This window comes from Balaenoptera acutorostrata, chromosome 12 (genome assembly GCF_949987535.1).
Source record: "Balaenoptera acutorostrata chromosome 12, mBalAcu1.1, whole genome shotgun sequence".
In the NCBI taxonomy this organism is placed as follows: domain Eukaryota; kingdom Metazoa; phylum Chordata; class Mammalia; order Artiodactyla; family Balaenopteridae; genus Balaenoptera; species Balaenoptera acutorostrata.
The window spans coordinates 12228284-12241786 of record NC_080075.1 but is presented as its reverse complement, the minus strand read 5'-3'; the positions used below and the strand labels follow the sequence as shown (position 1 = coordinate 12241786).

At 42.2% G+C, this 13503-nt stretch overlaps 1 protein-coding gene across 3 annotated transcripts in view; it reads right to left on the bottom strand.

The window, feature by feature from the left end:
- The window catches only part of TMEM87B (transmembrane protein 87B), a 52513-nt gene extending 47107 nt beyond the window's left edge, over positions 1-5406 (bottom strand). The window contains exons 1-3 of one of the 3 annotated variants that reach the window (XM_057558218.1): positions 5075-5205; positions 4214-4393; positions 2113-2173 (exon numbers count right to left, since the gene is read on the bottom strand). In XM_057558218.1, the coding sequence (XP_057414201.1) occupies positions 2113-2143 (31 nt within the window). In that variant the 5' untranslated portion in view covers positions 2144-2173; positions 4214-4393; positions 5075-5205. Of the gene's footprint in view, positions 1-2112; positions 2174-4213; positions 4394-5074 lie in introns of all 3 variants that reach the window. The other 2 variants (XM_057558216.1, XM_057558217.1) reach the window with 2 other exon arrangements.
- Between the last annotated feature and the right edge of the window lie 8097 nt (positions 5407-13503).

The following is a 13503-nucleotide window of genomic DNA, read 5'->3' as shown; positions in this document are numbered from 1 at the left end:
CTGTTAATATGGTGAATTACACTGAGAGATTTTCACCAGTGGCTCCACATGACTGCATCTTGAATGGAGTAGCTAAGAGGGGTCACCTTAGCTCTCCTTAGGGAAAGCAAGGCATCTGATCCACAAAACAGCATGGACACATACCCAAGGGACCAATGCTTAACTTTGTAGGCACTAAAATTTGGCTCTGGGACTTCCCTGGTAGCACAGTGGTTAAGAATCCGCCTGCCAATGCAGGGGACACGGTTTCGAGCCCTGGTCTGGGAAGATCCCACATGCCATGGAGCAACTAAGCCCGTGCGCTACAACTACGGAGCCTGCGCTCTAGAGCCTGCGAGCCACAACTACTGAGCCCATGCGCCACAACTACTGAAGCCCGCACGCCTAGAGCCCGTGCTCCGCAACAAGAGAAGCCACCGCAGTGAGAAGCCCACGCACCGCAACGAAGAGTAGCCCTTGCTCACCACAACTAGAGAAAGCCCGTGCGCAGCAACGAAGACCCAATGCAGCCATAAATAAATAAATTAATTAATTAATTTTTTTAAAAAGTCATTCCTAACAAATATTTTTTAAAAATAATAATAAAATAAAATGTGGCTCTGGGAGAACTCAGAGACTCAGTTTCATCTTTCACACCACGGATGTAGATGTATAAACCAGAATGCCTAATTACTCACTTAAACAGTAACTATAAAGTAGATGTATAATGATCAACTAACTCTCTTTCTTCAGCACACTTTCCTGAATGTCCATTGTGATGAGAAGGCTGCTTGGTGAATATGGCAGCAGAACAAGGAGGCTCAGGTGGGCACTTCATCCACCCCCGCCAGCCACAATGTTAGAGCTACGGTCGTAGTTAAAGAAAGACCTCTCTCCCATCAGTGCTGGGACACTGCCAGCTTTTACCTGACTAAACCCTCATTTTTTTTGTTACGCTTTTGTTCCTAACTCCCTTCTGCTGCCTCATTTTTCTTTCTTTAGATATGTTAATACTAAATCGTGGTCTACTTTTAGGCTGATCTCGGACATTACATACTGATTTAAAAAAAAAATCACATTCTGCGTTTCAGTGGTCCATATAACTTTTTATTCCCCCATGTAATTTTTTTGTCTGCACCAGTGTTTTAAATCTTGTCTAGACAGTGAGACATGAATTTATTAAAGCATTGAGAGGCCAAAATTTTTTCCTAACCCACCTTGGGCTTCAATTTCCTCTTACCAAGCTCTTATCACCACTGATGATCTATATCACGAAGCTGCTTTGAACCACCTTTGCTTTCTAGCTGATGGCTGGCCTACTTCCATCAGCAAAGACCACACATGGCAGAATTCTCCAACAAATGATCAGAGGATGGTGTGAGAGATAAAAGGGCCACAGCTGTGGGTCCCACGAAGCCAATTCGCTCTACCCAACAAAAAAACTACTCCTTACCCCAAACTTAACTCTGGCAACCAACTGACCTAGTCAAGTTACAGGAAACACCTAGAGGGGTTAGTGCACAGTAAATATGATCCAATGTAAACTCATTAAAAATACTGCAAACCTCAAGATCTATGACTTGGTAGTCATGACACACCAGTATTTACATAGACAACACAGTCCCTAGCAAATATTTTCAATTTCATAAGCTCCAAAATCCTAATTGTTAGTGTCTAATAATTTTTATTTCATACTGTGATCATGTGTATATTTAGAAAATTTTCAGAAACACAAAGGTTTCATCACAATCATGGCATTTCATATAACCATAAAAAGAATTTACTGAATTTTAAAAGGGATTCAGAGTCAAATTTCGGAGGTCAAATACTTTTTTGCTGAAGACTACTTTATTAGGTTTTAACTATAATTTTTAAAGAATGATAAAGAATGATTCACATTACATTTTCTGAGACAGGATCAGAAAAATTCATTCTTGAAAATAACTATGACCCGACTAGAACAAAAGAAACCCTTAAAATGTTAGGATCACTTAAAAATATTTGCCTAGTTTAAAATATATAATATTACAATGTGTTATGTTAGTTTATATTAAATTAATGCATTAGTTTATATTACGTTGCTCATTTATAATTTATTGTTATTTTACTGTTATATTAGTTTATTATACTTACCAGAAAACTTGATCTCAGTAGAGTTAAACATAGTTTTCCTAAATATCAAAGGTCCTGATTTCTATAATGAAAAACAAAGAAATACAGAAAGCTCTTGTTAAAAACATTTCTCTCTACTGTTTAAGAGTATAGTTTTATCCTGGAAAATACATAGTTCTAATCCTTTAACTTCTATGCCTGGAGTGATTATTCTTTAAAAACGTAAATCTGGGACTTCCCTGGCGGTCCAGTGGTTAAGACTCCGTGCTTCCACTGCAGGGGCCACAGGTTCAATCCCTGGTCGAGGAACTAAGATCCCACATGCCCCGTGGCTCAGCCAAAAAAAAAAAAAAAAAAGGCATTAAAAATGTAAATCTGATCACATCACTCACTGGCTTAGAACCTTGTCTCATGTAATCTACTCCCTGCAATGGATGTGAGCCTCCGGAAGGCTCCTGGGGCCAGCAACACACGGTGGGTGAGGGCGGCTGCCACTGTCGATGACTGTTGCTCAGACAGACAACCTGTCTGTGCATCTGCAGCTGCTCTCGTGGTATCAACATAAATGCACTTCTGATAAAACAACTGACCCTCTCCCTAAGTTATGGTTTACCGCTGTCTCTTTACAAGAGACCAAATCTCACTGCCGCTCACAGGGCCCCGCAAAACCAAGGCCTGCCCACCTCTCTTGCACCTTTCTCTCAGGTCCTCAAAAACATGACACTCCTTCCTGCCGTCAGGACCTTAGTAGTCAACCTGAAACTTACTTGAAATCCCCTCCCTGTCGCTCTCTTCATCTAGTTATTTCCTTCTTACCCTGAAAACCCAGTTCAAATATCCCCTTCCACAGGGGCTCTTCCACTGGGGCCCACACCAGGCCAGGCCCTCCCTTCCATGGTCTGTAAGACCCATTCCTCACAACCCCATGCCACAACCAAAATGAAATCTCACACTAGTTAGTTATTTAATGTCTGCCCTCACCAAGAAAAAAAATCCTGTGAGAAGGGATTACGATAAACGAACGTGTGGTTAGGAATTAAGGAAAAACACTGATAGGACAAGCAGCTCTTTCCTGATAACCTCTTCTCCCTCCTCAACAGTTTCAACATCAATAAAACCCCGGGCCCAGACCCCTCCTCTGAGCTGCACATCCACATACCCAATTGCCTAAAGGTCATGTCCACTGGGACGTCCAATAGACGGTCCACACTCACCTGGCCTAATCCAGACACCTCCCCCCCTGCTCCTGACCAGCTCTCTTCCTGCGCTGTCTACCGTGGTTGTAGGCGCTGCCACCCCCAGTCATGGCTCTTTCCCATCTCTCACCTCTGTCACCCCATCTCCACGGCATGCCTACTTTATCTCACAGGCACTTCCCAGATTTAGCTCTTTCTCTCCATTCCTGCCACCACTGCCCTAATTCAGGCCTACGCTTCTGCAATAACTGGTACCTCCGCCTCCAGACCGGAGCCTATAATTCATCCTTTGATAGCAGCCACAGTGATTAGCAGGTTATGTCTAAAACCCTTCAATGGCGTTTCCTCATTCACACCCCAAAGCTGCTAGTGGCGACCGGGGTGGGGCTAATCCAACCTATAAAAGGGGTGTGTTGGGCCCACAAGGGGCCTTTAAACGGTTTTTTTTTTTAATTAGTTGACATAATAAAAATATGGAATCTGACTTCACTTTAAAAAAAGAAAAGGAGACCTGGCAATTCTGTGCCTAGACCACCCTGTAGGATCCACCAGCTGGAGCCAGTCTGTATGCAGCCGATTCACTTCCAACTTATTCGGACTCAGTTTATGCTACTGCCCACTCACTACAGAAGCAGCATCAAATGGTAAGTGTGGTTCTCTGAGTTTTGCTTTTTACTGTTCAGAGAAATTTAACGATGAAGATACGCAGGCTCTATCACTGGCACACAAAATAGGGCACCAACCCAGAAGAATCCTGTAAGAAATGGTTGCACTGGGTCTTAAAGATTCAGAAAGATATGTACTCTCCTTCCTTTATGCAGCTTTTGTGTTATAGGAAGAATTTGTAGCCTCTGGTACTTTCTCTTTCCGGTTGAGGAAATCAAAATATAAGTTTTGCCTTTAGAATTGGGACATCGTTTCCATACATGTGGAAAATACTCATCTCAAACGGAGCTGGATGAATCCTCTGAAATCTAGAAAAGCAGGAGATAAGGCCTCTTCGATTTCCTGTCCCTCTTCAGCAAATCTTTCCAAAATTCTACCTCTGCATTCCTCCCACATCATCTCATGTAACTACTGGATGTCAAGTTCTCAAATGGCCTGCCCTGTAAAGGAAGAGTTTCCACACTCATGCCTCCAGACTAGCCTTGCAGACAGACATCCCTTAATTACACATCCTGCCCCCGCCCCCCCCGCCCACACACACTCCCGGAGCTGTGATGTCAGGAACCCAAGAAGAGGGAAAGAGGGGTGGGGTGACTATTGCATGTTCCCTTCTCACTCAAAGAAAGAAAGAAAAAAAGGCGCAAGCGCTTTCTAAATTTATGCGGAAACTGAAGCCCTGGAAAATCCACTCTGTGCCACACGGGTGTGGCCCTGTGGTTGCACCCGGGCACGAGGAGAGGTCAAATCCAAAGATGCCGCTAGGAGTGCCGAGGGGTTCAGGGCTCAGGTCTGAAAAAACGAGGACCTGATCTAGCCAGAGCATGTCGGAGCAGAGCGAGGGGCCAGGACTTCGGGAATGGTGATCCTCATGAACAGGGTTCAGAAGGGATAGCAATTCCCCAGCACACAAGCTTGACAGGTCCTCCCCACAGCCCAGGTCGGGCCGGAGGAGGGGGCGCTCCCCGCGCCGAGCAGACAAAGAGCCCAGAGAAAGTTTCAGGGGACCCGGGGCAGGCCCGGCCAGATCAACAAGCCCGGGACCGGCTCCTGGAGCCCAGAGAGCCCGGGGAGGACCTGCGGGCCCGGGCAGCACCTCGCCTGGGTCCCGACACTCCACTTACGTCATTGATCGTCGCTGCCCAGAGCCCGAGCTCGGGGACGGCGCCCACAGCCGCCGGGCCCCAGCACAGGAGGCAGAGGGCGACTCGCAGCAGCGGGCGCCTGGCGGGAAGGCGGCCGCGGGATGGAAGCCATACCCCGGCTCGGCTGGTGGCGGCCATCTTGACGCGGAAGCCGCACCTGGCGCTCCGTGGCGCCCGCCACGCCCCAGGCCCGCACCTGGTGCAGCTCCGCCCCGGGCGGGTTCGGGTCCGGGAAGTGTGGCTGGGGCATGGAGGCGGGGCTCAGGGCCGGTCGGGGCGTGGAGCTAGAGGTGGGGCCAGAGAGTGGAAAGGAAAGGGGGCGGGAGAGAAGGAGGGGTCCGAGCGTAAAGGCGGGGCCAGGCAGGGAGGGGAGCCGGGAGAGGAGGCGAGGGGCGGGGCTCAGGGTTGGGCTGGAGTGTGGAGGCGGGGCCGGGCGGGCGTGGAGGAGATGGGCGGGGCTCAGAGTCAGGTCGTGGGTAGGAGGCGGGGCCGGAGGGGAGGCGGGGCCGGAGGGGAGGTGGGGCCGGAGGGGAGGCGGGGCTCTAAATCAGGTCCGAGCTGGAAGCGGCTTCAGCACGAGGCGGGAAGCTGAGGTCCCAGAATTCGCGTGGCTCTGGTCGGATGCTTAGTGGGAAATATAGGATGGAGCTACTAGCTAAAGTTTTTCTCTGTGTATTTCAGTTTCTTGAATCCTCTGCATTTGTCCCCCAACCCCCTCAGCTCAGGGGAAACAAATTGTTCTCTAAATTCATGGTAAGTGCCTGGAAAGTGCTTTGAGGTCCTGTCTGTTGAACCCAAGGCATTGTATTGTGAGTACAATGTCTGTAGGATGGTTAATGGTTTTTAGAACAAATAAAGTTGCCTGGTTACTTAAAGCTCAGAGGGGCAGAGCTTGGGTCTGTCTTAACTGTGTACTTCGCCAGGCATTTTTGACTGTGAAACCTGAGTAAATGTCTTGCTGTCAAAGAGAACTACAGTAGTTTATTATTAAATGTAAATGTAAATAATGTCCAGAGGGAGAATACAATCCTAGTTTAACATTGTCATTAACATAAGATAGGATCGATTTATAGTCAAGAGGATCTGGCCTTATCAGTCATCTTAGTCACTTATTTAGACAGTAATTATTGAGAGCCTAATGTGTAATAAAGACGTGCATTCCATACGTGCCTTTCCCAGCAAGCAGTTGTGATCATTTCTATGTGGGTGGAAATAGTAGACTATGCCAAGGCCTGGAGGAACAGAAAGACCTATCAGATGACTAGTTATTGGTGTGAGATGGACAGTGGCAAGACTGCGAATATTTAAACAGTAGCAGAACATTCAGGTCCTCCTAAGCACTTTAGTCTAAGACATCAGAGGGGCAATGATGGTTTTTAAGCAAGGAGGATGAAGTGACCAGATTATTTTGGTTACTCTCAGTCATATGAAAACTGTGTTAAGGCGGGCAATGAGATAGTAAGTTAAGAATATTTCAATACTTTGTATGACCAGTTAAGAATAAATTACAGTAATTCAGAGATGGTGGCCTCAACCACAGAAGCTTCCATTAGAATAGAGATTTGGATGGATTCCAGAAATGTGGGAGATGGAGATTTTTAATTAAAAAACCTTGGTGATTGATTAGATATTGGAGCTTAGGAAGGAGAGGGGTTGAGGCTGGAACCAAGGTATCTGGCTGGAAGAAGTGAGGTGTGGAACATCTGGAAGAGGAGAAACGTTAGGAGATCCAGGACCAGATGGCTTCACAAAGGGGTAATTTATTTAGGTCACTGTACATTGGGGAAAGAGGGATACCCAAACAATTCAAGGAGTGTTGGACACAGAGTCTGAGTTGGTATTGGCTCTCTATTAGAATGAGAGGCATAAGGGGCCAAGTAATAAATAGAGTCTGGGCCCATAGTTGGATCCACTGGGTCCACAGACCCACATGGTGGTAATTATCCTGGTTCCAGATTGTATAATTGGAATATACATAATGAGTAGCTGAAATGACCTTACACTGGTCCTGGGTGTCTAGAATAAGAGCTGTCTTAATGAGGAAGTCCAAGTAGAAGCCTCTGAATCTGCCCCGCTGGCCAAACCATATTGTCTCCTGGGGGGAATGGCAGAAATTAGTGCTACCTTTAAAAGATGCAATGGTGGTGGCTACCATCACTTCTCCATTTAACGCCTCTTCCATTGTAGGTGCTCCCCTTAGTACAATATTATTTACGAGGATACTTTGTGTCCTTTTCCATTGATCCACTCACATCCCTCTATTCCAGATTTCCTTGTCCCAAATCTTCTGATATTTTTCCTCCCAGATTCCTGACCAGCTGGCTAAGCCATTAACCACTGCCCATAAATCCATGTATGTTTCAACTTCAGACAACTTCCCTTTCCACAAAAAGTGAATAAACAGATGCATTGCCTAAAGCTCTGTCCCTGTGCCCCACCCTGGGGACACTGGAAGGATTTCTTCCTCACCTTTGTCTTTCAAGGCCACCCCTGAGTAAGACTAGAGTGCAGCTGCTATCCTTTTTCAACTTGCCCCTACATATGGAGCTGATCCATCTATGTACCAAGCTCAGGCTTTTAACCTCTCTATCAGCTGGTCATAAATAGGATCTTCCATGCAGCCCTGGGTGTGAACTGAGGGAGAAGCACTTTTGCAACTTTGCTTGATGTCAATGAGAGTAGATAAACAACATCTATTAACTACAAAGCCCTTGATGACAGAGAAATGATTGAAAAAGTTTTCTGAGTTGGAAGACTTATTATTGTTAAAGTGCCCATTCCCCCAAAAGTGATCTACAGTTTCAGTGCAATCCCTATCAAAATTCTATTTTTTCACAGAAACAGAAAAATCCTAAAATTTGTATGGAAACACAAGAGACCCTCAAACAGCCAATGCAATCTTGAGAAAGAAGAACAAAGCTGGAGGCATCACACTTCCTGATTTTAAACTATATCACATACAAATGTACTTATTTACAAAACAGAAAAAGACCTACAGATATTGAAAACAAACTTACGGTTACCAAAGGGGAAACATGGGGAGAGGGATAAATCAGGAGCTTGGGATTAACATACACACACTACTTTATATAAGATAGATAACCAACAAGGACCTACTGTATAGCACAGGGAACTCTACTCACTAGTGTGTGATAACCTATATGAGAAAAGAATCTGAAAAAGACTGAATATATGTATATGTATAACTGAATCACTTTGCTGTAGACCTGAAACTAATACAACATTGTAACTCAACTATACTCCAATAAAATTTTTAAAAACTATATTACAAAGCTACAGTAAAAAAAACAAAAAACGAAACCCTCCCCCCCCAAAAAACAGTATGCTATTGGCATAAAACAGACACATAGATCAATGGAACAGAATAGAGACCCTGGAAATAAACCATTGCATAATGGTCAATTAATTTTCTACGGAGTCTCCAGGAATACACAATGGGGAAAGGACAGTCTCTTCAATAAGTGGTACTGGGAAAACTGGATATCTATATGCAAAAGAATGGATCCTATCTTACACCATACACAAAAATCAATGCTAAATGGATTAAAGACTTGGTCATAAAGCTGAAACCATAAAACTCCTAGAAGAAAATGAAGGAGCTAAGTTCCTTTACATTAGTCTTGGTAAAGATTTTTTGGATTTGGGACCAAAAGCAAAAATAAATAGTGGGACTACATCACACTAAAAGCTTCTGCACAGGAAAGGAAACCATCAACAAAATGAAAAGCAACTTATAGAATGAAACTACTTGCAAACCACACATCCAATAAGGAGTTAATATCCAAAATATACAAGAACACATACAACTCAATAGCAAAAAAACCAACAACAAATAGCCCAATTTAAAAAATGGGAAAAACACCTGAATAGACATTTCTCCAAAGAAGACACACAGATAGCCAACGGGCACATGAAAAATGCTGAACATAACTAATCGTCAGGGAAATGAAAGTTAAAACCACAATGAGGGGCTTCCCTGGTGGCACAGTGGTTAAGAATCCGCCTGCCAATACAGGGGACACGGGTTTGAGCCCTGGTCTGGGAAGATCCCACATGCCGTGGAGCAACTAAGCCTGTGCACCACAAATACTGAACCTGCGCTCTAGAGCCCACGAGCCACAACTACTGAGCCAGTGTGCCACAACTACTGAAGCCTGTGTGCCTAGAGCCTGTGCTCTGCAACCAGAGAAGCCACCGCAATGAGAAGCCCATGCACCACAACTAGAGAAAGCCCGTGCGCAGCAACGAAGGCCCAACACAATCAAAAATAAATAAATAAATAAATAAAAATTTAAAAAAATTACAATGAGATATCACCTCACACCTATTGAGATGTCTATTATCAGTAATAAATAATAATAAGACATAAATGATTAAATAAATAAATAGGAGAGAAAGAAAACCTCTTCCTTACAGTAGGACACCAACAAATAAATATAGAATGAATGATGGAGTTAGAAAATCGTCATTTGGTAACTGTCATACTTACACTTGACTCAGAAAGGATCATCAATTGGATTCTAAAATTAGTAAAAGTTTGTTGAGGAAGTATCTGCCACAAACTATATTAATTACAAAGGGGAAAATAGTAATTTTATAGTAGAGGAAGCTGGCAGACACCACCTTAATGATCAAAGTTAATATCACAAGGAGTGGGACAAATTGACATGATATGTCTCACGCTGTGATGCCCTGAAAAGAAGCAGCATCACTTCTGTGGTATTCCTGCCAAAAATGCATCAGCTGAATTGAATCATGGGGAAACCTCGGATAAACTCAAATTGAGGGACATTCTACAAAGTAACTAGCTAGATTGAATTTCTAACAGTTGCTTTTCACAAGAAACTTGTATATCATATAAATATTTTTCTATTGTGTCAAAATTTTATTGTTTACTAATGCTTCATACAGACCCCTTGTTATACAACCATTAAAATTGAAGAGCACTAGGAAATAGAATTGTTTCTAGAACACTAGCCAATCCTCACCAGTAGGTGACACTAGCAGATTGAAGATATTTTATATAAAATACTGTCTACTCTAAATGACTTTTTAATCCAGAGTTTTCATCTTCCAACTTCAATTGACGATGCTATATATACCTCTAATTTAAGCCATTAACACCTTAATCAGTCAGCAAACATTGTGTGCCTTAGTGCTAGGTATCACACATTTGATTGCTGGTAATGGACTCAACAGGGATTTTACATTATTAAAGAACAAGTGCTTTTATGTGTTATTTATTTATTTATTTATTTATTTTTACATCATCATTATTAAGCAAAATAATAACAGCATTTATTTTATTTATTTATTTTTAAAACATCTTTATTAGAGTATAATTGCTTTACAATGGTGTGTCAGTTTCTGCTTTATAACGAAGTGAATCAGTTATACATATACATATGTCCCCATATCTCTTCCCTCTTGCATCTCCCTCCCTCCCACCCTCCCTATCCCACCCCTCTAGGTGGTCACAAAGCACTGAGCTGATCTCCCTGTGCTATGCGGCTGCTTCCCACTAGCTACCTATTTTACATTTGGTAGTATATATAAGTCCATGCCACTCTCTCACTTTGTCCCAGCTTACTCTTCCCCCTCTCCATGTCCTCAAGTCCATTCTCTACGTCTGCATCTTTATTCCTGTCCTGACCCTAGGTTCTTCAGAACCATTTTTTTTTTAAGATTCTGTATATATGTGTTAGCATATGGTATTTGTTTTTCTCTTTCTGACTTACTTCACTCTGTATGACAGACTCTAGGTCCATCCACCTCACTACAAATGACTCAATTTCGTTTCTTTTTATGGCTGAGTAATATTCCGTTGTATATATGTGCCACATCTTCTTTATCCATTCATCTGTCGATGTACACTTAGGTTGCTTCCATGTCCTGGCTATTGTAAATAGAGCTGCAATGAACATTGTGGTACATATCATACTGTTTTGATGATGGTAGCTTTGTTTTTTGTTTTTTGTTTTGGCTGCATTAGGTCTTTGTTGCTGCGCATGGGCTTTCTCTAATTGTGGCGAGTGGGGGCTACTCTTCATTGTGGTGTGTGGGCTTCTCATTGTGCTGGCTTCTCTTGTTGTGGAGCATAGGCTCTAGTAGGCCTGTGTGCAGGCTTCAGTAGCTGCAGCATGTGGGCCCTAGAGCACACGGGCTTCAGTAGTTGTGGCTCATGGGCTCTAGAGCACAGGCTCAGTAGTTGTGGCACACAGACTTCGTTGCTCCACAGCATGTGGGATCTTCCTGGACCAGGGATCTAACCTGTGTCCCCTGAATTGTCAGGTGGATTCTTAACCACTGCGCCACCAGGGAAGTCCCTGTATTATATTTTGAAATCAGAGAGCATGATACCTCCAGCTTTGTTCTTCTTTCTCAAGATTGTTTTGGTTATTTGTGGTGCTTTGTGTTTCCAAGTGCCCATTAATAGATGAATGGATAAAGAAGATGTGGTATACATATATATATATATATATATATACACATATATATATATGTATATATATATATATATACATACAATGGAATATTAGCCATAAAAACTAATGAAATCTTGCCATTTGCAACAACATGGATGGACCTAGAGGGTATTATGTTTAGTGAAATGTCAGACAGAGAAAGACAAATACTGTATGATTTCACTTATACGTGGAATCTAAAAAGCAAATGAACAAACATAGCAAAACAGAACAAAGTCATAGATACAGAGAATAAACAGGTGGTTGCCAGAAGGGAGGGAGGTGGGGGGAGGAGAGAAATAGGTGAGGGAGATTAAGAGGTACAAACTTCCAGTTGCAAAATAAATAAGCCATGGATATGAAATGTACAGTGTGGGAAATATAGTCAATAATTATGTAATATCTTCGTATGGTGACACATGGTAACTAGACTTATCCTGGTGATCATTTTGAAATGTATAGAATTATCAAATCACAATGTTGTTTAACAGGAACTAACATAGTGTTGTAGGTCAATTACACTTCAAAAACAAACAAACTCATAGAAAAAGAGATTAGGTTTCTGATTTCCAGAAGTAGAGGGTGGAGAGAGGGGGAACTGGATGAAGGCATTCGAAAGGTACAAACTTTCAGTTATAAGATAAATAAGTACTAGGGATGTAACGTTATACATGAAATGTGTTAAGTGAGTAAATCCCAAGAGTTCTCAACACAAGGAAAAAATTTTTTTCTATTTCTTTAATTTTGTATCTATATGAGATGATGGATGTTCACTAAACTTATTGTGGTGATCATTTCATGATGTGTGTAAGTCAAATCATGATGCTGTACACCTTAAACTTATACTGTGCTGTATGTCAATCATATCTTTATAAAACTGGGAGAAAAAAAATAAAAATTAGGTTGTCATTTTACTGTTGAGTTGTAAGAATTATTTATAAATTCTGGATAAAAGTTCCTTTTATCCAGACTAATGATTGCTGACTTTGGATTGGAATATTTAATCCGTTCACGTTTAGTGAACTACTCATCACTGGCTAAGCAAGAAACACTGGGAATGCTAGTCAGACTTGTAAACTTCCTGAACTTGGAATATATTATCCAGGCTACAGACAGATCCATAAACAAAATGTGGAGGCCTCATTGGCCCAAGATGTTTAAGTACAACGTCTGATCAATGATTGGCTTACTACTAAGCTCTGCTTGACTCAGGGATGACCCCTTAAAAGCCAGACTTAAAAATAAAAACATGAATAATTTTTAAAAAGCAACTGAGCAGAGGCACCAGTGTTCAAACATTGCAGGAGAAACACAATCTGCAGGATTAGTCCAGGCAAACCCCTAAAGAAACAGTGAGAACAACAACCCCTGGAAGGAGAGACAAATTAGAATCCATAGTTGTTGCAATATATGATCTGAAATATCCAGTTTCAACAGGAATAGATTAAATGGGTAAATAAACAAGAATATTAATGCATACACAGGAAAAAAGTAGTCAATAGAAACTTTCCCTGAAGGGATCCAGATGTTGGGCTGAACAGACATTTTATTATGTAAGAAAGCATCTATTTATAAATATGTTCAAACAATGAAAGAAAACCATTTTTCTTTTATCAAATAGAGAATATCAATAAAGAAAGAGAAATTATTAAAATAACTGAATGGAACTTCTGGAGTTGAAAAAATACAATTACTAAAATGAAAAACTCACTAGAAGGGCCCAATAGCAGATATGAGCCAGCAGAAGGAAGAATCAGTGAACCTGAAGGTAGATCATTACAGATAATCTCACCTAAAGGACAGGAAGAAAAAGAGTTGGAGAACCACACATTTTTGAATGAGAAACTATCTTCTGTCTTCGGAGAAACTATGTTAAAACAAGCCTCATGGAGTTAAGTACTCATGGAGTACTCCATGGAGTTA